Genomic DNA, 25,719 nt, shown 5'->3' with positions numbered 1-25,719 from the left:
GGCTTTCTAATTGGCTGACTTGGGAACCGGAAGAGGAAGTGATTGACACCGCCCCCCCGCCGCCGCAATGCAGGTGAGGACCGGTTTGGAGCTAGTGACCGCTAACTAGCTTTGGGTAACGAGACAGAAAGTGGGCTGGCCGAGGAGAGAGTGAGGAGTTAGGGCTGAGAGGACGGGGTCGAGACCGCGACTGTGAGATAAGGGGACGCGCGATGGGGGCGAGGACCTTTAGAGAGGGATGGGGTGGAGCCCGGCTGACAGGAGACAGAAACTGCAGTTAAGTTGGGACGGAGAAGGCAGCACTGTCTTGCTAGGGTGTGGAAAAGGATCAAGTTGTAATTTGGGAAGGTGCAGTCCAAGAAAGATGGCTGAAGAAAGAGGTGGATTGGGCTCGGGCTCAGGCCCCAGCCTAGGCTGTTGGATGTCGACAGAACAGAGAATCTGTAATTGGAGAGAAGCCCGGGGGTGGAAGGAATTGTGGGACCGTGGTGGCCAGAAGCCAGACTAGATAATGTGAGACCGTGGGTGGAACCCGGCTCCTGTCCTGCACGTTCGGGGTTTTGCAGTTTTGCTTCATTCTTCCTAGTGTGTACCCCTAGTAGTTAAAGGGTGAAATGAGATAAAACTGGAGATCGTAGACGTAAAGGAAATGCCATGAAGACCCCTCCGCTTTTAATATAGTTTGCCTAGTGCTTAGGGGCCTGTGCAGCTTTGTTGTTGTTTTGTTTCGGTTTTCATTTGTCACTGTTTGTTGCACAAGAGTAGTTGTCAGTACATCAGTGGCACCCCACTCCAGTACTCTTTGTCTGGAAAATCCCATGGACCGAGGAGCCTAGTAGGCTGCAGTCCATGGGGTCGCCAAGAGTCGGACACGACTGAGCGACTTCACTTTGACTTCTCACTTTCATGCATTGGAGAAGGAAATGGCAACCCACTCCAGTGTTCTTGCCTGGAGAATCCCAGGGACGGGGGAGCCCGGTGGGCTACCATCTATGGGGTCGCACAGAGTCAGACACGACTGAAGTGACTTAGCAGCAGCAGCAGCAAGCTTGAGAAAGGGGCACAGGAATATTGGTACAGCAATAAAGTGAGTGCAGGTTGATTTAGCAAGGAAGAGGTTGAAACAGCAAATGCTGAGGGAAGAGGAAGGTGGGGGTGGCAGAGGTGGTGACCGTGGCAGTATTCAGAGGAGCCTTCCTGTGTAGGTAGGTTTTCAGAGATTATGTCATTGCCAAGGAGAGCCAGGTTCACAAGGCAGGTTCTAGAACAGAGGACGCCAGAGGATGTATGCTGCTGAGGTGTCCCAAACATAATAAATCCCAGGTATTACATCTGGTGAAAATTGTCCAATGAGGGAGAACAGAGAAAAACCAAGCCTAATATAGGGAAACAGTCACGCCTGGATTAAAAGCAATGAGAGGAAGGAATCAGTAGGTAAGAGGAATTGCAGTCAGATGAATGGGTTTAAAGGTCTAAGGGTTGATGCTATCTGTGATCCTAACACCAAATACAGTAAACAACCTGACTCTCCCTGTGCCAATGAGATTCTGTGTCACTGTACTGGTGTTGCACACTGTCACCCTGGCTTTTCAGCCTTCTTCTATATGCATCATCCTTACACTTATCTGAGTAACCAACCTATTACTGTTGGCTCAGAGGGAGGAAAAACAGCTTGAGGCATCATTAGACGCACTGCTGAGTCAAGTGGCTGATCTGAAGAACTCACTGGGGAGTTTCATTTACAAGCTGGAGAACGAGTATGACCGGCTGACCTGGTAAGAGTTGCCAGGGCAAGCTGGGGAGGGCTCCATGGGTGGGCTAGGCCCCCTGCTGGATAGGGTATCTCCAGCATGTATCACTTTGCCAACATCTTTTGATTTAGAAAGAGCTGGGTTTCCCAACATTTAACACTGAAGTTGGCCTTGGGCCCCAATTGTATGGGAAGTAGAGAAATGCCCAATTTCTCAACCCAGGTTCTTTCTAGCTTTTGATTCTCCCTGTTTGACTTCTCCAGGATGAGGTCCTCCTGCAGTGGGTCCTCCCACTGCAGTATTCATACTGGATTTCTTGCATGGGTGTTGCCAAGTCTTTTAGGTCCAATCTACTCAGAAAGTTTGGATCTGGAAAGGGATCTTTTACCCAGTTTCTGAAGTTCTAGTGATTAATAGTGTAGCCATCATTCCTATTTTGCCATTGTCCAGGGATAAGTTCTAAGACGCACTGTGGGTTCCCGAAACTATGATAATACTGAATCCTTTTCTGTATATACTGTGGGTTTTTTCTTTTTTTTCCTATACTACTTGTGTGGGTAGCGTATACAATATGGATATGCTGGACAAAGGGATGATCAACATCCCGGGTGGGACAGAGTGGGATGAAGCAAGATCTCATCACGCTCCTCAGAACACCTCCCAGTTTAAAAACATGGATTGTTTATTTCCTGGATTTATCATTTAATATTTTTGGACTGTGGTTGACCACAGGTAGATGAAACCTCAGAAAGTGAAACTTAGGATAAGTGGGGACTGCTATAATAACCTGTCTTTTTTCTGCATCTGTGTCAGAAATTCAAAGTGTATCCCTCTTTTTAACCCCATAATCCCTGTGAGCCAGTCTAGTTCTTGCCCAGGCCAGTGTAGGGCTGTGAGTGTTTTGGGGGTAAGTCTGGTTATTCCTAGTCCAAGGGACCCTTTTGAGGCTCCTTTACCAGGAACATTCTGACATCTTCTTACCACCACCAGGCCATCTGTCCTGGACAGCTTTGCCTTGCTTTCTGGACAGCTGAACACTCTGAACAAGGTCTTGAAGCATGAAAAGACACCACTGTTCCGCAACCAAGTCATCATCCCTCTGGTGTTGTCCCCAGACCGAGATGAAGATCTCATGGTAAGAGGAGGAGAGGGATGCAGCTTAGGAAACAACGTTCTTACGTGAGGACTGACAGCACAGTGGTTGGTTTCTATTCTAGAAATTTTGAATATGCAATAATGTATGGCAATAAGTGGGGGCTACATTTTGGAGGCCTTGCTTTTTGTCCTTCTGGAGTTTGGGAGAACCACTCCCAAAGAGTGCTAAATTAACCTGAGGCCTACAGCACCAAGATAAAGACCTTTTCCCTCTTTCCTCCACCTCCTGTCTCGAGCAAAACGTTTGTTTTTTGTAACCTTTCCTAGTTCAATCTTTGATTAAAATGTGGCAGAGAGGGGTTTATCCTTAGATCTGGTAGAGATGGGGTGTGAGTAGATAGAGTTGAAGGATGGAATGAGGGGAATGGTGTCTTAGGAAGCCAGATATTATTAGTCTCAGGTTGTGTTTTCCCTGAAAATGCAGTGTTTGCCTGTGGAAGGAACTATGTGTATATCAGGCCAGAATTGAATCTTCTTGGAGTCCACAGTAGGATCAATAAAATCTGTGTGTTACAGAGGCAGACTGAAGGACGGGTACCTGTTTTCAGCCACGAGGTGGTCCCTGACCATCTGAGAACCAAGCCTGACCCTGAGGTTGAAGAGCAAGAGAAGCAGCTGACCACAGATGCTGCTCGCATTGGTGCTGATGCAGCGCAGGTTGGACTGAGTCACTGCCCTGCTGCCCTACACCCTCGAGTTTTACCATGAGAAGCTGAGTATTCCCACTCCTGTATTGTAGGGTATGGCAGTTGGTTATGCCTCCATTGCCCCTGAAATAGCTCAAAGAAGAAACTTTCCTGTAATCATTTCTTGCTTGCCCTAATTTCTGTACAAACTTACATGTGTTACAGAAACAGATCCAGAGCTTGAACAAAATGTGCTCAAACCTTCTGGAGAAAATCAGCAAAGAGGAACGAGAATCAGAGAGTGGAGGTATGGAGGGATTGGTGGCAAAGTGGTGGGGGAATGAGGGATAAGATCATTGGAATAGGAAGGGTGGTGTAGGTAGTGGTGAAATGAGGATGCAGGGATGTGCTGTTTAGCCAAGGGTATGCATCTATTCTGTTGGCCTTCTATATTTCAGGCCAGCGCTGGGGCAGGTGGAGAAAGGAGCAAAGGGAGAAGGGCGAATTCTGAGATAGTCATGGGGGTCCTCTGGCTCTTCCTCTGGGTTGCCAGGAAGTCTGGATGCTACCGAAGTCAGAACTCCAAGCCCTGGCACTCATACTGGTGCTAAACGAAGTCCAGGGCCAGAGGCATACCTCAGGGTCTCCACTTACCTTGCCTTTCAGGTCTCCGGCCGAATAAGCAGACCTTTAACCCAGCAGATACCAACGCCTTAGTAGCAGCTGTTGCCTTTGGAAAGGGGCTTTCTAACTGGAGGCCTGCAGGCAGCAGTGGTCCTAGCCAGCCAGGCCAGCCGGGAGCTGGAACAGTCCTCGCAGGAGCCTCAGGATTACAGCAGGTGCAGATGGCAGGAGCTCCAAATCAGCAGCAGCCAATGCTCAGTGGGGTGCAGATGGCCCAAGCAGGTCAGCCAGGTAAGGTGACAAAGATTGGCTTGGTGACAGACCTTGAGCAGGGATGTGAAAATAAACTGGGTTATCTGCCACACTTCCCCCTTACCCCATCCCCAGGGCTGGAGAGATTCTCCTTTTCTCCCTTGGACTGTGACCTGGAAAAAAACTCTTGAGAGTGAAAGTCCCATTTGAGACTCTGTTAACAGACACCAGACAATGAGAAAGAACTTTGACTGAAATTGCCCTTAGCTACCCTTCTGTCCCCTTTAACTTTGGGTAGGTGTATTGTCAGTGTCTCACCCTAGGTATTAGGATCATTGGGTAGGTGTGTTAGGAATTGACAAGCAGGCAGGTTTTCCAGTGCTATGTGTATTCCTTGCTCTGTATACTGTCTCTTCTGCTCACTCTTAGTAATTATAAGAACAGTCTGGAGGAGTTTGGATATAAGCAGCTAGAAGAAATATTTTCTTCCAAGCTGTCTAGGCAAAGGGACAAGCTCTCTTTTTCTATTAGGGGAGGAGCAGGAACCTCCAGGGATGTGTTCCAGCCCTTCCCACTATTCCTCGTCCTGACCATCTTCAGGTAGAGGGCTGGGCAGGGACCCGTACCTCAGCCTTGTCACCCAAGGTCAGATGCCACAGATTCTGAGCTGATGGAGGAGGTGACAGAAGGGAACCTGGGAGGCAGCACTTCTGATTTATGATGAACATCTGACTATGCTTCAGGTATCTTTCTTCATGTTTTTTTTAGGGAAAATGCCAAGTGGGATAAAAACCAACATCAAGTCGGCTTCCATGCATCCCTACCAGCGGTGAGTGTGAGTGGCAACCTCCACTCCCAGGTGTTCTTTTCAGAGTTGGGCAGTGAAACTGCCTTTTGCCCAAAGCTGACCTGGATGGGTACAATGAAAAGAACACAGGCTTTCGGCCACAGACAGATCCCATCTCCACTGCCAACTAGCTGTGTCACCTTGGGCAAGTGACCTACTTTTTCTGAGCCTGTTTTCTGGTTTATAAATGATGATAATACCTACCTCATAGGGTTGTTGTGAGGATTAAAATGGGAAAACGATGTAAAACACTTAGCACAATCTATGAAATAATGAGTATTCAATAAATGAGAGTTTCTCCAGCCACTTCTTCCCACTGTCCCCTCCTCAGTCCTCGATCCAGAACTTGCCCTGATCTGAGACTGCTTCATGTCTGTGGTGAGCTGATGGACACAAGATCGTGGACCGCTCAGCTTTGTTTGAAATCCTGTGCTTATTCTGTGCTGCCAGAGATGGTGACAGCTTCTGTGTCCCTAGAGGCCCACTGCCTCCACAGGCCTGGCTTCCCAGATTCCAGCCTGGCCATCTCTCCAGGCTGCAGGTGACGAGGCCTCTGGGCTGAGACAGACCATCCACTTACAAGTCTGGAGAAGCTTGGGCCTGCTCTACTCTCCATCCTCTCAGAAGCCAGTTCAGCTCTCATCTGGGAAATAGTCAGAGTCCCCTATCCTTTACCCAACCCTGGGCCTGTGAGGGAAGATGTTGAAGTCCCAGTAGATGGGAGCTTCCTCAGGAAGTGGCTCTGCCAGGCAGGGCTACATGAGAAAGAGTTTTGTGAGCATGTGAAAATATCCCTTGTTCTCCAGACCTTTTTTTTTCTTTCATATTTTGGAGGGAAAGAGGAATTGCACCTCACACCGTCTCTCGTCATGGTTGAGTCATCCTCAAAGTATGCCTGGTTCCTGGGCTCAGTTAGCATGGCTTTTCTCCAGTCCATAGAGCCAGTAGTTCCAATAAGGGTCAAGTGGATGGTGGGAGGTGGCAGCCGCCAGCACTTTTGCCTGCTTCTATAAAGCTGGAGAGGAGAGTGGGCTTGGGTCACCAGCTTAAGCTGCCTTTCTTGGCTCTCCTTTGCAAGCAAGGGCAGGAGTTGAGTCAGCAGAAGTAGACCAAAGGATTGCTCTGAATAAAGTTATTTAAGTTGATGACCACTGTGTCAGGGTTATCTACAGCAGGTAAATTGAGAGAGCTATGTGGGGATTGGAGACTACATGTCAGAGACTTTCAAGGTTGCTGCAAGGCAATATTTGTAAAAATTTTACTTATTTATTTGGCTGTCCTGGGTCTTAGTTGCAGCCTGCAGGATTTTTGGTTGCAGCAGGTGAACTCTTAATTGCAGCATATCGGATCTAGTTCCCCAGCCAGGGAGCAAACCCAGGCCCCTTACAATGGGAGCTCAAAGTCTTAACCACTGGACCACCAAGTCCCAAGGCAATTCTTGTTTGTTCTCCAATAAAAAGTTTTCTTAGGTTTTTTGTTTTTTTTTTCTCTTATCTGTAGGTTTGATCTAAAAGTCCTGAGAGGTAATAAAATGGCCTGCTCATTCCTCCCAGCTGCCTTTTTTCTGTTCTCTTCTGTCACGTATTAGTACTTAGGTATTTGTTCAGTGCCAGGCAGGACTCTGCCAGGCTGTGGCAGCAAAGGACTGGAAAAGCAGTCACAGATGTCACATCCATTCTAGTTCCATCACGACCAGAAATGTGTCCACACATTTTCTCTCACTGATCATAGTACACAGAGCGTGGAGAGTCCTGCCGTCAGCTCTGAGGCAGTGTCAGGGGTTTTCCCCACTACAGCAGGGCTGCCTTAGCGATCTGTCAGCCTACTCACCTGTTCCTTCTCCTCTCTTCCGTTTGCACTGGAAATACCCGAGCTCACTGTCACATTGGATAGGATTCAAGGTGTGTGTCTCCAAAACCCCTGGAGTAGCTTGGTGACCACTGTCCTTTATTCCACCCAAAGATTCCTTCCTGTTGAAAGTTTCTTAAAAACTTTCAAACCTATTGAAACCAACCCCAAGTGTCTTTGTTGTCTCAGACTAATAGCAATGTCATTCCCAAAGTACTATTTGAAATGGATTCCTTGCCCTCCCAGAGTTGAAGTGCCCTCCTGTCCCAAGAGGAGCATACTCAGGACCCCACCTCCATCTCATGCCCTTAAGCAAACCGTCCTTACGTCTGTATTCCCTCTGAGAGGGCATGCTCTCGTTCCCAGCGTCCCAACCCCGGGTCCTCTGGAGTGCACAAACCTAGCAGCATCACCAACTGTGGGGCTCATACAGCCCAACAAGTGTCTCAGTGGAGAGCATCTCCCACCCCTAACACTCATCCCTAACGGAGGGTATAGAGAGAATACTACAGAGTTTCAAGAAGAGCACATTGACCTGCTGCCCCCCTTGCTCAGGTTTAAGATAAAAAGATGGCACTCTTCCTCCCTTCTGGTAGTGTTGTCCAGTTTCTGATGTTTCTGTTTTGCCTGGGGCCTGTGCTTGCTTCTACTCTTGGGGAACCAGGGAAAATGAAATTAGGACACACCATTGTCTCCCAGGTGTGTGTCTGGGATGGCGAAAGAAGCAGCAGCTGTTAAACTTAAGTGCAGCACAGAGGTCATCCTGTTGAAGGTGGAGGCTTACTGCATCGGTATTTGCATGACACCCATTGCTAGGACCGCCCCCTCTCCAGCTCTGCCCTGAGGCTGGGACTCTCATTGCTGAACCTCTCTTTTGCACGTTGCCCCAGTCACCCTGTTTTCTTCCTCTGCTGATGTCTATTGCTGCCCTACCTAGTTAGGTCATGTAACTTGACCTTGCACTTTCTTGGGAAACAGTCAAGGTAGATAGGTTTCAGCTAAGTGCTCCTTCAAACTCCATAATCAGTCCTGGTGTTTGGACTGAACCAGAGCCAGTATAGTGCCCACCTCCTGTCCTGCTGTTGAAGGGAAGAAGCTGATCTCTGCAGGAATGCCCTAGTGCAAGGCCAGTCCCTTTCCCACCCCCTTCCCACCTCCCCCAGGCAGCTGGGAACAACCTCTCCCTTTGTCTAAACTTCTTGTACAGAATAATCCTCCTTATGGACAATGTATTCTCTGTGCCTTGTGGACACAGGAGCCGTGTGAGCTGATCCCAGCACCAGGCAGGACGGGGGCGGAATCCATCCAAAGGCCACTTTAGATCAGCTCCTGATTACTGTCTAGAGAAACCGCCAAGGGATGTACGTTTTCTCCCATCTGTTCCAAGTTGTGGGGGTTAGCCTATTGAAGTTTAGCAGTGGGCCAGGAGTAAGGCTGGGGGCTGTGGTCCCTTTGTGATTCAGTCTGGAGGGTTCACTGTACCAACTTATGGAGGCTCAATGTGGCTCTGGCCTGACAGCCTTGAACACACAGAGGCTAACATTGGGAAAGAGTTTACCACCCTGCAGGTGGGGCTTTCTAACTGAAACTCCAGTCATTGCTTCAAGATGTATTTTGTCCTACGGGACAAATTTCCTCTCTTCTTCCCTTTAGCTTCTGTCTCTTACTTTCTACTGAGGCAGGTTCTGGCTCTCTGTTGTCACCTCTTGATCAGCTCACATGCTCTCAAGATATCACCTACCATATGTACATGGCAGTTCCCCCAAGTACACAATGGACAAGGCCCCTGACTTCCCTGGGCCTGTTTTCTCACCTGGGTGCTCCCAGTGATACTTCCTAGCTTTCAAGTCTCTGGCAGTGATTCTGAAGCCTGTATATCCCCAGGCATTTTTCATTTTCCTCATCACATGACTATGTTATGATAGGCAAAGTTTTTCTTAGACTGGCCTGCCAATCCCTTGAACCCCTCCAAACTGTTCCTAAAGTTCCCTGTCACCTGCAGCTTAAAATACAGACCTCCCTCTAGAGCACTTCCCTAAAATTATTTCCTAACTTGCACTAGTTCTTTATTAAAAGTTACAACAGAGATAAATGCATTGAATGCCAGAGGTCACCTTCCCACTCAGGCATCTCTTTCTCTCCTCTGGGCAAGATAAATGTACCAGAGATTCCCCCACCTAAAGACAGCAAATTATACTTTTCCACATGATAACCTTCCCCATGGAATTGAATCCAAGGCACCACGGGCTGCTCCCCTTCCTGTGTTTCCTCTGCCATGTCATTCCCTTCCCTGCTGTTGCCCAAATTTCCCTCCTTCATGGTCATTTTGATAATTAATCTTCCGTGGCCCACAACCCATGTGTAGACCATCCTTGTTCTTTTGTACTCATTTCTCTAGGCCGCACACATTTTCATGACCCTGGTTAGTATCCTTCCGTGTTAATCCTTGAGCCCACGTCACCACTCACTTGACTCTCGGCCATGCTCTTGAAATACAGAGGCTACCACCACCATCTTCCTTCACGCCCGTACTCACTCTTTAGCCCCACTTCCACTCTTCCTCAGGAACTAGCCTGTCTCAGATCACTGTTGACCTGAGAGCTAAATCCAGACTTTTTCCAGTCCTTCTGTCTCTTACTTATCTCCATGGTTTTAAACAGTGCTGGCCATTGCTCCTCCACCTTCTCCCCTTCACCGACTCCCACTTCTCTGACCATCCCTTCTCTGCAGGTTTTGGCCTTCTGTCCCTCTGTCTGCTTCTTGAATGTTGTTATTCTCCAGGACTCTGTTGTTAACCTTCTTTTCTAATTCTACTTGCTGTCTCTGTGACCACCACCTTTATGTACATAACTCAAACAAGTTTTATCAGACAGCCCAGACCTCTTTGCTGACCTGCAGATGCCTATTGCATATTTCTGCCCCTATGATCCACAAATACCTCAGGTTCTGAATGTGTCAGTCCAATCATCTTTCCCTTCCAACCTGTTTCTTTTCTAGTATCCTAGGTGTGACCTAAGCCAGGTCTATGGAAACTGTCCTAAACACTTCCCCACTCTGTGTCCCAGCACCGCCCCACCCCCCACTCAGTCAGATACAAATCCTGTCAATTCTGCCTCCCCAAGATCCATCCATCCTGCCTTGTAGTTTAGGCCTGGAGCCTCGCCTTAAAAGTATTGTTTGGATGCCCTGCATCCAGGCTTGCCCACTCCAACTCATCTTCCATGTGGCTGCCAGAGATTTGTGCAGATCTGATCACATTCAGTTCAGTTCAGTTCAGTCGCTCAGTCGTGTTTGACTCTTTGCGACCCCATGAATCGCAGCACGCCAGGCCTCCCTGTCCATCACCAACTCCGGAGTTCACTCAGACTCACATCCATCGAGTCAGTGATGCCATCCAGCCATCTCATCCTCTGTCGTCCCCTTCTCCTCCTGCCCCCAATCCTTCCCAGCTTCAGAGTCTTTTCCAATGAGTCAACTCTTTGCATGAGGTGGCCAAAGTACTGGAGTTTCAGCTTGAGCATCATTCCTTCCAAAGAAATCCCAGGGCTGATCTCCTTCAGAATGGACTGGTTGGATCTCCTTGCAGTCCAAGGGACTCTCAAGAGTCTTCTCCAACACCACAGGTCAAAAGCATCAATTCTTCGGCGCTCAGCCTTCTTCACAGTCCAACTCTCACATCCATACATGACCACAGGAAAAACCATAGCCTTGACTAGACGGACATTTGTTTGCAAAGTAATGTCTCTGCTTTTGAATATGCTGTTTAGGTTGGTCATAACTTTCCTTCCAAGGAGTAAGTGTCTTTTAGTTTCATGGCTGCAGTCACCATCTGCAGTGATTTTGGAGCCCCCAGAAATAAAGTTTGACACTGTTTCCACTGTTTCTCCATCTATTTCCCATGAAGTGATGGGACCAGATGCCATGATCTTCGTTTTCTGAATGTTGAGCTTTAAGCCAATTTTTTCACTCTTCACTTTCACTTTCATCAAGAGGCTTTTTAGTTCCTCTTCACTTTCTGCCATAAGGGTGGTGTCATCTGCATATCTGAGGTTATTGATATTTCTCCCGGCAATCTTGATTCCAGCTTGTGTTTCTTCCAGTCCAGCATTTCTCATGATGTACTCTGCATAGAAATTAAATAAGCAGGGTGACAATATACAGCCTTGACGTACTCCTTTTCCTATTTGGAACCAGTCTGTTGTTCCATGTCCAGTTCTAACTGTTGCTTCCTGACCTGCATACAGATTTCTCACATTACTGATCACATTACTCCCTTGATTAAAGTCCTTTTGATAGTTTCCTTCTTATGGTTCTCAAACTGGGGTCCACATACTGGGCAGGTTGGTAGGGGCAGTGAGCCAGGCATACTGAATGTTATAGGGTAGAGCTCATCCTAGCTGCCCATTTTACTCGAGGGTAAGTAACTTAAACAAAATGCAGAATTATCAGGCATGCAGTAAGGAGTAAGCAGACTTTGGGGAATTACCACTAGTCCGAAGGGTTTCATACTAAGCTGCTAAATTCTCTGGGGATATTTATTCTTTTTTTTACATTTATTGCAGCAGACAAGTTTGAAAAACAGCTTAAATTTCCTGGAAAAGCAAGTCGAGATTTTTGTCATCTAGCTCCCTGACTTCTCCCAACTTAATTTGTGTACTGTCCTGCCACCCAATCTATTCCCATGTTGTACAAATTGCTTGATGTTTCCTGAATGTAACTCTCTTTGGCCTCCCATACCTTTATTCCCACTGTTCCCTCCGCACAGAACATTTTATCCCATCGTTCGGTGATGAATATCCAATTTTCTTTCGAAATTCAGCTCACAGGTCACACTCTGAAGCTTTCCGAGAAAGCTGTCTGTCCATAGCCCAGTGCCATTTCCACTAGGTGTGGTCAATGACCTGCTCTTTTATGCTGTACATTTGTACCTTGTACAAACTTATCCTAGCTCCTGCTGCTCTTTATTGCCCCCCCAAGTTCAAGCACCCTGCACTGTCAAAGGGTGAATCCAGTTCTTCTATCTGAGAGCTATATTTTCTTCTGCAAGAAATGTGCATGCCTGGCATACATGGCATCTGGCCCACTGTAAACACTTTAAGTGGTCGCTGCTGCTATTACTGTTGTTATTTGGTTGACCTTGGAGAGAGAGTATAATCTAGCATTTTGGTTAAAAGAGCATTTTCTAGTGCCGGGTTGTTCAGTTGCTTAGTCGTGTCTGACTCTTTGCAACCCCATGGACTGCAGCATGCCAGGTTTCCCTGTCCTTCAGTATCTTCCAGAGTTTGCCCAAATTCATGTCCATTGAGTTAGTGATGCTATCTAACCATCTCATCTTCTACAGCCCCCTTCTCTTCCTACTCTCAATCTTTCCCAGAATCAGGGTCTTTTCCAGTGAATCAGCTCTTCACATCAGCTGGCCAAAGTGTTGGAGCTTCAGCTTCAGCATCAGTCCTTCCAATGAATATTCAGGGTTGATTTCCTTTAGGTTCAAATTCTAGCTGTGCCACCTACTAGCTGTGTGGCCTTCAGCGAGTTACTTTACCTCTCTCTGCCTCAGATTCCTTATTTCTAGGGATGATAATACTAGTGGCTATTTCACAAGGCTTCTGTGAAGTTTAAATATATTAATACATACAAAGCACTTAGGATAGTGTGCCTGACAATAGTAGAAGCTCAGTAAATATTAACTATCCTCAGGGTAGTGTCTGAAAGTCTGCTGTCAGCAATTGTTGCTTCAATCAATCATTGACCAGTCCCTCTGTGCGGAGGTAACTCTTCCTCCCTCTGTAGCTCATCTGTGCTCATAGCTACGTTCACACTAGGAGAGACTCTCCATGCACATTTAATCCCCCACTGTGTGCAGAGCAGACACTGGAACATTTCTGCATTGGCTTGCCTGAAGCAATGAGTCATTTCCAGATCTAGTTGTGCGAACTTTCTTTCTCCCTCTTAGTTGTCTATTAAAGCCCAGTTTGGTCTCCTAAACTGTGATTTTGAGTTGAGACCATATGACAGGCTTCCTCACTGGCAGTGTTCCTTTTCACCCCTTCTAAGTTCTATCTGTTCCCTGTCCACACCATTTGAAGACCCAGTTCCAGTCTGCCCACATCTCATCTAAAGGGGGGCCTTCACCATTCAGAGGTCTCCCTGTGCAGCTGGGATGTGTTCTTCTCTGTCCCTGCTCACTCAGTCCAGGCTTAGGTCTTCATCAGTGGCTGTGTGATCCACTGGTTATCGCACACCAGAGCTCCATGCTTGCTCTCTTCCCTTCACAGTCACCACCAGTCCTTCAGGCCTTGTTTTGCCATGGCAACTCCATGGTTCTTGTCACTATACTCTAAGCTATGGCCAATACCTGCGGACTAGGTGCTGTCTCACACCTCCATGCCTTAAACATGCTTTGCTCTCTCCTTGGTGTGTCTGCCCTCTCTTTTTCTTGCTCCAACCTCCTGTTCACCTAGGGAACAATTCGTCCTCCCAATAGCACCTACTCCTGTGAAGTCTTTATCACTTCCTCCCTTTTACAGTTGACCATTCTTAAATTATACCCGACCTGGAGATGGTGACTGCAGCCATGAAATTAAAAGACACTTACTCCTTGGAAGGAAAGTTATGACCAACCTAGACAGCATATTAAAAAGCAGAGACATTACTTTGCCAACAAAGGTCTGTCTAGACAAGGCTATGGTTTTTCCAATGATCATGTATGGATGTGAGAGTTGGACTGTAAAGAAAGCTGAGCGATGAAGAATTGACACTTTTGACCTGTGGTGTTGGAGAAGACTCTTGAGAGTCCCTTGGACTGCAAGGATATCGAACCAGTCCATCCTAAAGGAGATTGGTCCTGGGTGTTCATTGGAAGGACTGATGTTGAAGCTGAAACTCCAGTACTTTGGCCACCTGATGTGAAGAGCTGACTCATTTGAAAAGACCCTGATGCTGGGAAAGGCAGGAGGAGAAGGCGATGACAGGATGAGATGGTTGGATGGAATCACCGACTCAATGGACATGAGTTTGGGTAAACTCTGGGAGTTGGTGATGGACAGGAAGGCCTGGCGTGCTGCGGTCCATGGGGTCACAAAGAGTTGGACATGACTGAGTGACTGAACTGAACTGGACATTTATCCATTATGTGACCTTAGGCAGATTACTTTACTTCCAAGACCCTTGATTTCCACCTCCTAAATTGGTGCTATAATCCCATAATATGCTCAGTGAAAGGTACCTTCCACTTAGCATATTTAAAATTCAACTTAAGTAGCTCTTACTTTACTATAGGATAAAGTCCAAGCTTCTTAGAAGGGCATATACAAGGCCTGCCAGGCATATAGTCAGCACTGAAATGCCAACACTGTTCTCCTTCCCCTGAGCAATCCCTTACACTCTCCTGAGAAATCTTGTGTTTATCACATAGCATGTTAGACTATTTTGATTACAACATAGTACAATTAAACTAGCTTAACTGAAAAAAAAAGAGAGACCCAATGGATTTGGGTTATACAGATGGGGAGTTGAAGGGCGACTGGCTCCAGGCAGGTCAGGGGCTCGGTGTTGTCTCAGCTCTGTCTCTGCATTTCTCTACTCTACTACATATAGCTCATCTCGTGGAAGAACTCTCCTGTTGCTTGGATTCTGTGCCATTAGAAGCACTGAGGGAAATGGAGAGAACACCATGACTAAAGCACCAGTGGGGCTGGGCAGAAATTCCATAAAGGAAATGAAAGCAGGGGGATGGGAAAGTATCTGAATGCAACCGGACTTAAAGCTACAACAGTCCACTGTGTGTGGTTTTATCTCTGCAGACAATTCACAGATATCGTCCCCCACGCCCCAGCCCCCACCACAACCAAACCCCATCCTTTCTCCTAAACTTACAGTACTGTGTTTCAGATTGCCTGTGGAAGGGGCCATCTTTCCTCAAACTCAGGATATCCCAAACTGCATTCACTCCCTCCATCCTGCTCCACAGGGTTATCCAGCTTGCCAGCCTGGCTGTCAGTTCTGGTCCCATCCCCTCTTCTCCCTTCTTGCTCCATTGCCCTAGGTTAGGCCCTCACCGTGTCACACCTGTGCCTCTGAGCTGGTCTCTTTGCTGGCCTCCCTTCCTCTGCCTTCCTCTTGATAATCTCACTGTCACCAGGTTTTTCTTTGTAAATAACAATGGGGATCATACCAACCCCTTAAAAATCTCCAGGGACATCTCAGTACAAACAAAACTCCTCTTTCTTTCATTCAAAACACTTCATGATTTGGAGCCATCTACTTTTTAACCTAGCATATGAAGGCCTTTCATTCACTGGATCCTTTCACCAAATAGAACTGCTTCCAGTTCCCTGCTCCTGTCCTTTTCTTCCCTCCATCCACCCCTTTGTCCATGCTTTTTCCTCAGCTTGAACCATCTATGTTACTTCCACCTCACTTGCTGTGTCACCTTGAGAAAAAATCCTTCGCCCTTTCTGATTCCATCCTTTCCCCATCTGTTCAGCAGTGATCACAGTACTTGCCTTAGAGGACTGAACCATAAAAGCATATGGGAAGCAGCTGGCCCCATGCTTGCCAGAGAAAGTGTTGTATTTTCTCTCTCCCCCTTTTGGCCTTTCTCTCACATCTTCCAGATCTTGCTAACTCTCTTTCGTCCACCTTGATAACCTCCCCTGGTTTGTCCCCTCACCAAAAGCCTTCCCTTTTCTCTCTCCAGAACTCTTCTAGCACATTTTATCACAGCCCTTTCCCCCAAACTGAATTTTTTTTTAAACCTCAGTTCAGTGAACACTGAACAATACTCATAGGGTGTTGGCACTGGCTACCTACAACAGATCAGGCTTTGTCTCCCTGACCTCTCACGGGTTCAGGCAGCCCCCCAGTTCAGATAGTATGATGAGTGTTTGCATGCAGTCTCTCTCTTCTGCTGGCTGGATGTCCTTCCTTCAGCCAAGGTCCCAACCTTAGGCAGAGGACACCAGCGAGCTGACTGAGGCCCATGGACATGCAGAATCATTAACCGACAAGCCCTTCCCCTCATCTTCATTCCTCTGTCCTCAGGTTGCAGCCCTCCCCTCAGCTCCTCTGTGCGGATACAGTTAGAAAGTGCCCTTTGTCCCTTACAGGTGGGGAAGGGAGAAGCTCGACATAGGCCCCGGGAGACTGCTTCCATTTCTACCTGCTACTCCTGTGGCCTCTCAGCCTCTGACCCTCAGTACCTGTTGTTCTCAGCCATTTCGCCTGTCGCCCCCATACCCTGTTCCCTCCACTGCTCCACCGGCTCCCTTGCAGGCGCATACAGATAATACCTTTTACCATTTTTTTTTTTCCTGCTTCTTTGATCCGGTTTCCCTTTAGATTTTTTTTTCCCCAGAAACACATAAAACCACATGATCATGGAAATAAGAGTTGTTAGAGTTCAGTTCATACAGATGGTGGTTTTCAGACTGAACCCTTGGAGAAGGTAAATCAGTAGTTTATCTTCTGGGGAGAGAGAATGGAGAAAGGCCCATGTGAGTGAGGTGTGAGTCAGAGAGGGTGGGGCCCAGGGGAAGTTGTCACCTCACTTCCCTTTAGTCAGGAAGGCTCCATGAATTTCAGGGGGAGTTTCAGCTGTTGGACTTGGTATTCTTCCCTACCCACATACACATCTGGCCTTTATCCTTATCAAGAACGACTTCCTGGACTCTTTCAGCTTCTCCAGTTTATCAGCCTGCCTCCGGTGTAGGTAGCGTCCCATGGACCCTCTTACCTCCAAGATCTTCCACCAGCTTCCCTGCAGGTTCTAAGTGGTCCCATTTCCTAGCAGTGCATTGACAGACTTACCCTTCTTTTCTGTATATTTCAGCCTATAAGCTGTTTTCCTGAGCCAAAGTCTAAACCCTGTGTGTGCCGTATCTCATTGTCTTCTACACAGCACATAGACACGCTTAAGCCTCTTTCCATTAAAAACAACCCTTAGAGGAGCAGTGGATTACCCTGAGCCCAGCAAAATGGAGCTAGAGGCCATGAGTAGATATACCCGTCCAGTGAACCCAGCTATCTTTCCCCGTATGACTGTGGTGCTGTTGGCCGCTGACATGTTCTTCACCTCCTGGTTCTTTGTTTATAAGGTCACCTCCACCAAGTACACTTGGGATATCTACAAAGAACTCCTCATCTCTTTGGTGGCCTCACTCTTCATGGGCTTTGGAGTCCTCTGCCTGCTGCTCTGGGTCAGTGTCTTATGTCTGAGCTCCCAAGGGTTTCAACCAAGGGTCCTCACTGAGTCCTTCCTTTGGTAAATTAATTTTTGGTTTTTGTTTCTACTATTGCTGGAAGTATCCTACCTGCTGCTCACAGTAAAGGCATATATGTGAAAAAACAAAATCAAAACCTTTAGAATCAATCTGGAGGTGAGAGTCAGGCACTGATATTTTTAAAACTCTCCAGATGATTCTGGTGTGCAGCCAGGGCTAAAAAAGATAAACAGCTAAATCCAGACTTTGTAGCAGGCCATACAGAGCTCTTCATGACTGACTCCTGCCGACGTTCCCCCCTTACCCATTCGCCCTCTGGACTGGAGACTCCCCAGAACTCCCCATGCGGGCCATACCTCCTGCTTCCGTACCTTCACACACATGCTTCCATCCGCCTGAAAACGTCTCCCTGCCTTCTTTAACACCCAGCTTTGGTGTAATTTCTATGAAGCCTTCAAGAACTAACCCCCACCTTGGAGTAAGGTGCCCCCCCGCCCCCGCAACCCCTGCTGCTCTCTTAACCCTCTTGGTTTAACTCACCACTTGCTATTGTAACTGTTAATTTATCTATCTGTCTTCTTTTCTAGACTGTGAATATTTTTCAGGAACCCCAGTGCCTTGGAGAAGCCATTTGGTAGGACCTGGTTTGGTGGTCTATATCAGATATTTGAAGGTGTTTTCTCCTAGGACTAGGACTGGAACTGAAGGAAGTGAGTCTTTGGGCGTGTTCATGTCGTCAGTGGGCATTTCCTGAGGGCTTGCTATGGTCATTCATCAATACCAGTGTGGTCCAGGTGACTAATGGATAGTGGAAGAGCTCTCTCTGTGCCAGGTGGCACAGTGGTAAAGAATCCTCCTGCCAAGGCAAGAGATGCGAGAGATGTGGGTTTGAGTCCTGGGTTGGGAAGATCCCCTGGAGTAGGAAAGGGCAGCCCACTCCAGTTTTTTGTCTAGAAAGTCCCATGGACAGAGGAGCCTGGTGAGTGACAGTCCATGGGGTCGGAAAGAGTTGGACAGAATTGAGCACAGCACCCACACACACATCTCTACCATATTTAACCTCAGGAACTGTTTCATCATTTATAACAGTCTGCTTTGTTTGTCTCTAGATGGACACTTAGTCTAAACCTCTCAATAGTGCTCTCCAAACAGTGCTTTGCACAGTTTATTTAGGAAGTATTTGTTGAACGAATGCTCATTAATCGACATACAAGAATATACCTTCTTGCTTCACCCCTTGGCTATGAAATGTCGAGGTAGAAACAGTGCTGAGTACTTTACCTGGGTCATCTCCTTTAATCTTCACAATCTAATGAGATAGGTGCTGTTGGAGGTTCAGCCACTTAACATTAAGTCATGTAAGTACTAACTGGAGATTTAAAATCAGGTCTTTGGAGTTAGGTGTGACCCCCAGGGCTACTGAAGTATACCTAAAACAATAAATATTTATTGACTCAACTGATACTGTCATCCCAAGGCAAGTAGAAAAGCTTTTGAATTCTTACTGTCTTCCCCACTTGACTCTGGGTCCCTCGACCTCTCTTCCCCTTCTCATTTCTCATTCACTCTAATACTCTGCAAACACTGTGGAGGGGCAGATGAGTCCAACATTGGTCAGATACTAGAGGTACAGAGACAACCAAAATATTGGTCCTTGCTGAGAAGAACTTACAGTGAAGGGGTATGCAGATAATTGCATTGCAGGAGATTGTGAAAGCAAAGGGAGGGACTGCTTTATTGCCTGGAAAAGCTGCTTTTATCTTGAGTTAGGAGACAGGGCTTGGAGGTGTGGGTGTATATGAAAGATGCTGATATCCTTGGGGAACAGTTAAAGCATAGGATGTGGCCCAGGAGAATGCGGGGAGGCTGAGGACCAGATCAGATAGGCCTTCAGGTACAACGCTAATTAGTCTGAGCTTTTTGAATATCTGAATTCTCTTGCCATTTCCTTTCAAGGGTAGGTACTGGTAGGTACTCTGTGGACTGGATCAGAACTGTACTTTGGCTCTGACCTCTTAACTCTAAGACTACACTTCCACATAGCTTGTTGTTGTTCAGTGGCTAAGTGTCTGACTCTTGTGACCCCATGGACTGTAGCCCACCAGGCTTCTCTGTGCATGGGATTTCCCAGGCAGGAATACTGGAGTGGGTTGCCATTTCCTTCTCTAGGAGCTCTTTCCTAACCAAGGATCTCCTGCATTGGCAGGCAGGTTCTTTACTGCTGCAGCACCAGGGAAGCCCCTCCACAAAGCTGCATTCCACTGCTGATGAACACATTGTTTCTCCCAAACCGCCACCTCCTCTGAATTCCACGTGTACATCAGACAGTCCTGTGCACAGTTACTGATCACTGTGTGCAGTTATTAGCACTGATCCCGGAGCTGCTGGAGATACAGATTTCATTTTGCTGAAACCTAGTCCTCAGCCCCAGTGGTTCTGTAGAGTTGGTGAGTGTATGGCGTGAGGGGGGTTCAGGGAGCCGGATAGACAACTAAGTGTACAGAGTAAGACTAGCTGTCTCAGGGAAACCTCCAGTGTCTATTTTTCCAACCCTGTCAGTTTCCAGACCTTCTTGGGTGAGGGTGCTCTCTCACCTGCCCCCCCCCCCCCCACCACGCACCAAGTACCCTCTCTCACTGGCTGCCAGTGTGAAGTGATTTGGCTAGACAGTAAACCCCATGTGGGGACAGCATCTGCCTTGTTCATTGATGTGCCACCAGCAATTAAGCCCATCTTGCACGTGGTAGGTGGTCAGTAATAATGTGGATATTTACTAACACAGGTCTGATAGTAGCCTCCTCAAAACTCTTTGGTTTCTCCTCTGCTTCCAGAATAAACCAAACTGCTCCATTTGGCCTTCAACATTCAGCCACAGCTGGCTTCATTTCCCCTTTTTCCTTTCACAACCTTGAAGAGGCCAGCGTAGCCAGTGATTCATTAATTTCCCCTGCCCCGGGCTACTTGTATTCTCCCACCTCCGGTCCACACGGTCCTCTCAACAACTCCAAAGGCTGGGCTCACCCAAGTTTATAGGATGGTAAGGAAGCTTTCCCCACACAGCGGCTCCCTGGGCTGAGACCTTCCCACCGACCGAGTCCACTATCGGGGCATAGAGAGGCTGCCTGCACCCCTCGGGTCCCACTCTCTCGAGAGGGAGCTCTCTGAGGGGACGGCTGACCCCGGAACTTGCTCCCAGGTCCCAGGTTGGGTGGATCGGTTACGAATAGAAGCTGTCGTGCTGGTGGACGAATCCCAGAGGGTCCAGAAGGAGGCCACGCAGGGGCTAAACATTAGGAAGGCGCAGGGTACAGCCTGGGCGGGCAAGGGCCCGGGGCCAGGCCGCGCGAGCTGACCGAGGCGGGAGGCGATGCGGCGGAAAGGGGTGGGGAGCTGGGGCTGGGCGCGCTTCCTGCCAGGGGCCCAGCGGCCCGCCCCTGCCTCCGCCCTGCGGGCCCAGCAGAGCCGGGGCTGGCCGGCCCCTCCTGCCTCGACCAGAGGCCCAATCAGCGTGCGCCCCCTACCCGGCCCGCCCTCTCCCCCTCTGGTGACAGAAAGTCGGCCCAGCAGATGAGGAAGTGGCAGGCAGGCTGGCCCTGGGGACTGCTCTCCAGCCTTGCTCCATCCCAGCCCTCCACGACTGCCCGCCTGGCCCCCACTGGTGAGTCGGGACCTCCCAGGGCGGGCTCGCCACGTGCCCAGGCCCCTGACCCGCTGGGCCACCCGGCCCGGCCCGGCCCTGCCCTGCCCAGGCTGTGGGCGAGGCTGTGCCTGTGGAGAGTGGGTGGGAGGTCCCAGCTCTCCGGGGCTGGGCCTCCCCAGCAGCCTCCCTCGCGCCTGGCCCCCATTTGCTTGAACCTGGGCCTTCCTCCACCACCTCCTACTCTGGCCCCTCTCCGTCTCTTACTCCTCCCTCCCCTTGGCGCCCTTTTGCACCCCCGCTGCTCCCTTTGCCTGTCTCCTTTTCCCTTCCATCCATCTTAAAGCAAGGAAGGACCAGACCGAGTTTCCCTACTGGGGACACACCCAGACTCTCCTCAAACTTGGGGAGAGGGCCTTCCAGAAGCCCGGAGCCACCCCTGACCTCCAGGGTGCCTGCGTGTGTGGGGTGGGGGAGGTGAACTTGGGGATGGTGGCAGAGAGGGACTGGGAGATAACAAGCTGGCAAGCTCCCATGGGTCGAGGAGGAGCTGTGTGTTAGAGCACATGCTTCTGGGCAGGCCTTACCCTGGAATAAGCAGCCAGCAAAACTCTGTGAATGAATGAATGATGACTGCCATCGGTGAAAAGAGAGTTACGGGTGTGCATGACCCTGGGTAGGTCTATGTCTGCACATGGTGTGGGTGATGTTGGCTTCATTCACCTGCAGGTGGGCTGTGTGAGTTTATGTATGTGACCGCGCTCATCTGAGACTCACAGACGCGAGAGGAAACCTGCATGTGAGCACAAGCCCTTGCACATGGTAATGCGGCTCCTGTGAAGGAGCATGTGTGTTTAGGTGTGTTTGCCAGTGTGCGCGTAGCTAGGAGCAGGCCTGAGTATTAGAGACCGTGCATGTCAAAGTCCACAAAGACTTGTCCGGGTAGTGTGTCAGACAAGGGCAGTTGCAGCCGGCAGGAGGCAGGTGGGCTCTGTGTGTGCATGCGTGTGCTGCCACTGGCGAGTTGTCGCAGGGGCGGAGGGAGAGCTGTGGCAGGGGCTGTGTGTATGGGACGGCTGGGGGCCTGACCGAGGTGGGGCAGTTGTGGGTGGGCGTAGAGGTTGGGGGAGCGTCTGTGAGATGTGTGTGCAGCCCCCGTGACTGTCAGAAGTTGTGTTCTTTACTTGGTACCTGCAGGGTTGCTTCTCTGGGTGGAGGGAACCTGGCCAACCCAAGTTAACACAGCTCGCAGAGCACCTGCTGTGCTGGCTGTTTGGGGAGCGCCTTGCCCCTTGGGGGCTGTCTGTCTGGAGTCCCGGGCTCTCCTCCTGGCCAAGGCTTTTGTGTCCCTTTGAGCCCTCCCCCGACATTCCTTCAGGCTTGGAGAGGGAGAGGGCCTAGTCAATTATGAGCCCTCCTTGAGGGAGGGGAAGATTCCTGAGACCTCTCCCACCCGCCACCTCCTCACATGCCACTGGCTCCCGGCCCCTCCCTGGGAGAGGGGGTGATGGTACCCATTCTGAAGTAGGACAGCCTGAGAATTTATCGTTCATTTAGGAGAGGATGCCCGGGTATGGGTTTTCAGCAGTTCTCTTTGGGCAGAGGCTAGGCCTGTGGCAGGAGTCCAAGTTTTTGTCTCAAAACCTAGAGTTCATCTGACTGATCCGGGGTGGCTGGGTGGGTGGTGAGTCCTGCGCTTTACTTGGCTTTCTCAATCCTGGTGGGTCCTCCAAGCACTGACCTGTGACCTGGACCCACCCTCCACCTCGGATGCTGTGCTGTGGGGGTGGGCAGAGGGCGGGGCTGCTGCCAGATCTAGTCAGACAGGTGGAGCCGCCAGGGCAGGAGTCTCAAAGAGCCAGGCTTCTGGAAAGGAAGGGTGAGAGGAGAGCGTCTGAGACAGAGGAGAGGCTGGAGGTGAGAGCCCAGGAGGGCAGAGGAGAGCCCGAGGGAGTGTCTCAGCAGGGGGGAGGAGGGAGGGACAGTTCCTGAGAGGACAGGAGGGACCATCCTGGGAGCTGTGCATCCTAAAATGGGGCAAGAGAAATCAAAGGGGAGGACCTCTGGAGAGGTGAGAGACTGGTGAGGAAGGGAGAGGAGGGTCGTCCCGGAGATGAATTCCCTGGTGGTAGGAGGTAAGCCTCTATGGAAGGAGACCAGAAATTGAGAGTCCTCTTGTGGAAGAAAAAGGGAGTGGAAGTCAGAAAGTAGAAATCCCTGGAGAGGAGCAGAGTGTGAGGAGGGGAGAGGAAGGTGTGGAGAGAAAGGGCAGAACAGCCTTTCCCAGGCATGCAGGATGTGTGGGAAACAGATCCCCCACACACCCCATCCCTGCCCCCCATGGCCGCCTCCTCGCTCTGGTCCCCAGCAACTCCTTCCTCTCACTGCTCTGTCCTTTCTGCAGCAAGGTGTCTGGAACTGTCCTGTCTGGTCTGTGTTCTGTCTATGGGTCAAGGGTGAAATTGGGGGTGGGGGGGCGGTTGGGGGAACAGTCAGCCCTCTCTGACACCTATCCTGACCTCGCCAGAGCCCTTAGCGAGGATGGAGGCTATTGTGAACCTGTACCAGGAGATGATGAAGCATGCAGGTGAGATGCTGTCTACTAGCCCTTCCTCCTTACAGACCCCTTGACCCTTTGTGACCTGACCTCATGTCTGCAAACCTGGTGGGGCCTGTTTGGACTCTGTGACCCTTCCTTTTTTTACCCTTATTCCTAGATCCCCGGGTCCAGGGCTACCCTCTGATGGAGTCCCCCCTGCTAATGACCTCCATCCTCCTGACCTATGTATACTTCGTTCTCTCACTGGGCCCTCGCATCATGGCCAACCGGAAGCCCTTCCAGCTCCGTGGCTTCATGGTTGTCTACAACTTCTCACTGGTGGCACTTTCTCTCTACATTGTCTATGAGGTAGGCCCCTGGGATGCCTCAGCTTTATTCCTCCAGGATAATGGGTGGGCCCTCGGGCTAGAGGAGGCATCTTCTTTCCAGAGAGGCTCAGCTCTGTTTCTCCATCTAGAGCAGGGGTGCCCAACCTCCAGGCCATGATTGGGGACCGCTGGTCTAGAGAACAAAAGAGATTTGGAGGAGGGAGGGATGTCTAGCTCTCTAATCCACACTTCTTCATAGTTCCTGATGTCTGGCTGGCTAAGTTCCTACACCTGGCGCTGCGACCCAGTGGACTTTTCCAACAACCCGGAGGCACTGAGGGTAAGTGGCGGCAGAGGCCAGGCCCCAAACAGCCAGGGGTAAGAGCACTTTGGATGTGCCTTGTCTTATAGACACGTTTAGAGAGGCTCTTGGCAGTCCTAAGGATGTCCTGACTTCTTACAGATGGTTCGAGTGGCCTGGCTCTTCCTCTTCTCCAAGTTCATTGAGCTGATAGATACAGTGAGTAATTTCGTGAGATTTGAGAACGTGTGGGGAGAAAGATGTGAGAGGCCTTGGCTCTGAAACCCCTTCCCCATACAATTCTCTCAGCTGATCTTTGTTCTCCGGAAGAAAGACGGACAGGTGACCTTCCTACATGTCTTCCATCACTCAGTGCTTCCCTGGAGCTGGTGGTGGGGGGTAAAAATAGCCCCAGGTGAGTGGTGAAGGCCACTGGGGGAGGGACAGGTACTGGGGACCAGAGGCTTGACTCTCCTGACCCTGTTGTCCACTCACAGGAGGAATGGGCTCTTTCCACGCCATGATCAACTCCTCTGTGCACGTCGTCATGTACCTGTACTATGGATTGTCTGCCCTTGGGCCTGTGGCTCAGCCCTACCTTTGGTGGAAAAAGCACATGACAGCCATCCAGCTGGTGAGGGGCCCGAGCCTGACCCACAGTCGTCCCCCCGACATTCGGGTTTGGACCCTACCTTTATCCAGCCTACCTCACCTTTGACCCCAGCCCTCCCCACTGTGTTCTGTCCCCTTGCTCTCCAGTCCTCTCTCCCTGTGTCCTCTGACCCATGCCTTTTGGTCCCAGATCCAGTTTGTCCTGGTCTCGCTGCACATCTCCCAATACTACTTCCTGCCCAGTTGTAACTACCAGTACCCAGTCATCATCCACCTCATCTGGATGTACGGCACCATCTTCTTCGTGCTCTTCTCCAATTTCTGGTATCAGTCTTACACTAAAGGCAAGCGGCTGCCCCGTGTATCTCAGCAAAACGGAGTTCCAGGTACCACCAAAGTCAAGGCCAACTGAGAAACATGGCCTAGCTTGGTGCCCACCTAAGTGCCTCAGGACTGCACCTTAGGCAGCAGCTGTCATTGTCCTCCCCAGCTACACCTGTGACCAGGGCTATGTGGTCAGGACTGAGCAGCAGACAGCTCTCTGCTTCCCACAGCTGGTACACAGAGACCACCGCTTCCGTTCCTCCCTGACTTCTCCCGGCCAGCCCCAGGGATGTGGCCTCATTGCCCTCTGCCACTCCAGAGCCGGGGGCTGAAAGGGCTGGACACTTACTTCCCCCTCCCTGCCTTACACTTGGGAGAGGAGCACTCAGGGCTGGCCCCCACCAGGGTCTTGTGGCCTTTTTCCTCACACTGAAGAGGTCAGCAATAATCTGTCACTGTGGACCCAGGCTCCCCACTTCTCCACCCCACAATGAAGTAGGAGCTTCTTGGCCAAAGGTCAGGGTGGGTGAGGGGCCTGGGAATACAGCCTGTGGAGGCTGCTCACTCCTTTATGTCTTTATTAAAAGTGACAGAGGAAAGCATGGTGGCTGTGTGTGCACATGTGTCAATGGAAGAGTGGGTACAAAGCCTGCC

The 25,719-nt window shown here is 49.8% G+C and overlaps 2 protein-coding genes across 6 annotated transcripts; both read left to right on the top strand.

The window, feature by feature from the left end:
- Positions 1 to 23: 23 nt before the first annotated feature.
- On the top strand, positions 24 to 25,667 carry LOC102285922 (very long chain fatty acid elongase 1). 4 transcript variants are annotated; one of them, XM_070368317.1, is made up of 15 exons: positions 24 to 73; positions 1,657 to 1,775; positions 2,742 to 2,886; positions 3,423 to 3,563; positions 3,758 to 3,839; positions 4,199 to 4,447; positions 5,177 to 5,237; positions 20,875 to 20,981; positions 23,488 to 23,547; positions 23,678 to 23,868; positions 24,088 to 24,168; positions 24,292 to 24,348; positions 24,439 to 24,544; positions 24,627 to 24,763; positions 24,932 to 25,667. In XM_070368317.1, exons 1-15 carry the CDS (start codon positions 68 to 70, stop codon positions 25,151 to 25,153), a joined length of 1,764 nt encoding a protein of 587 aa, XP_070224418.1. In that variant the 5' UTR covers positions 24 to 67; the 3' UTR covers positions 25,154 to 25,667. The 4 variants fall into 4 exon arrangements, with proteins under 4 accessions (XP_070224418.1, XP_005898423.1, XP_014334487.1 ...); XM_005898361.3 differs by lacking the exons at positions 24 to 73; positions 1,657 to 1,775; positions 2,742 to 2,886; ... (2 more) ...; positions 4,199 to 4,447; positions 5,177 to 5,237 and adding an exon at positions 20,207 to 20,360; XM_014479001.2 differs by lacking the exons at positions 24 to 73; positions 1,657 to 1,775; positions 2,742 to 2,886; ... (2 more) ...; positions 4,199 to 4,447; positions 5,177 to 5,237 and adding an exon at positions 21,690 to 21,759 and having other exon boundaries at positions 20,911 to 20,981.
- LOC102264768 (transmembrane protein 258-like) lies at positions 5,802 to 20,293 on the top strand. Of its 2 annotated transcripts, XM_070368320.1 has the most exons (4): positions 10,712 to 17,299; positions 17,911 to 17,957; positions 19,530 to 19,770; positions 20,155 to 20,293. In XM_070368320.1, the coding sequence occupies exons 1-3, from the start codon at positions 17,078 to 17,080 to the stop codon at positions 19,627 to 19,629; spliced, it is 369 nt and encodes a 122-aa protein (XP_070224421.1). In that variant the 5' UTR covers positions 10,712 to 17,077; the 3' UTR covers positions 19,630 to 19,770; positions 20,155 to 20,293. The 2 variants fall into 2 exon arrangements, with proteins under 2 accessions (XP_070224422.1, XP_070224421.1); XM_070368321.1 differs by lacking the exon at positions 19,530 to 19,770 and having other exon boundaries at positions 5,802 to 17,299; positions 20,155 to 20,292.
- Positions 25,668 to 25,719: the final 52 nt, after the last annotated feature.

The sequence above is a fragment of the Bos mutus genome, chromosome 3 (assembly GCF_027580195.1).
Source record: "Bos mutus isolate GX-2022 chromosome 3, NWIPB_WYAK_1.1, whole genome shotgun sequence".
NCBI lineage: Eukaryota > Metazoa > Chordata > Mammalia > Artiodactyla > Bovidae > Bos > Bos mutus.
Note: the sequence above shows the minus strand (reverse complement) of the source record. Positions and strands in the feature narration are given on the sequence as shown.

What these genes read in the sequence shown, in the direction of transcription:
- LOC102285922 (XM_070368317.1), top strand. An exon ending in GAGTATGACCGGCTGACCTG is followed by an intron (nt 1,776 to 2,741) that starts GTAAGAGTTGCC and finishes TACCACCACCAG; the next exon opens with GCCATCTGTCCTGGACAGCT. An exon ending in ACCGAGATGAAGATCTCATG is followed by an intron (nt 2,887 to 3,422) that starts GTAAGAGGAGGA and finishes TGTGTGTTACAG; the next exon opens with AGGCAGACTGAAGGACGGGT.
- LOC102264768 (XM_070368320.1), top strand. Translation starts at nt 17,078, where the DNA reads ATGGAGCTAGAGGCCATGAGTAGATATACCCGTCCAGTGAACCCAGCT. An exon ending in TCCTCTGCCTGCTGCTCTGG is followed by an intron (nt 17,300 to 17,910) that starts GTCAGTGTCTTA and finishes CTTCTTTTCTAG; the next exon opens with ACTGTGAATATTTTTCAGGA. An exon ending in TGCCTTGGAGAAGCCATTTG is followed by an intron (nt 17,958 to 19,529) that starts GTAGGACCTGGT and finishes CTGCATTGGCAG; the next exon opens with GCAGGTTCTTTACTGCTGCA.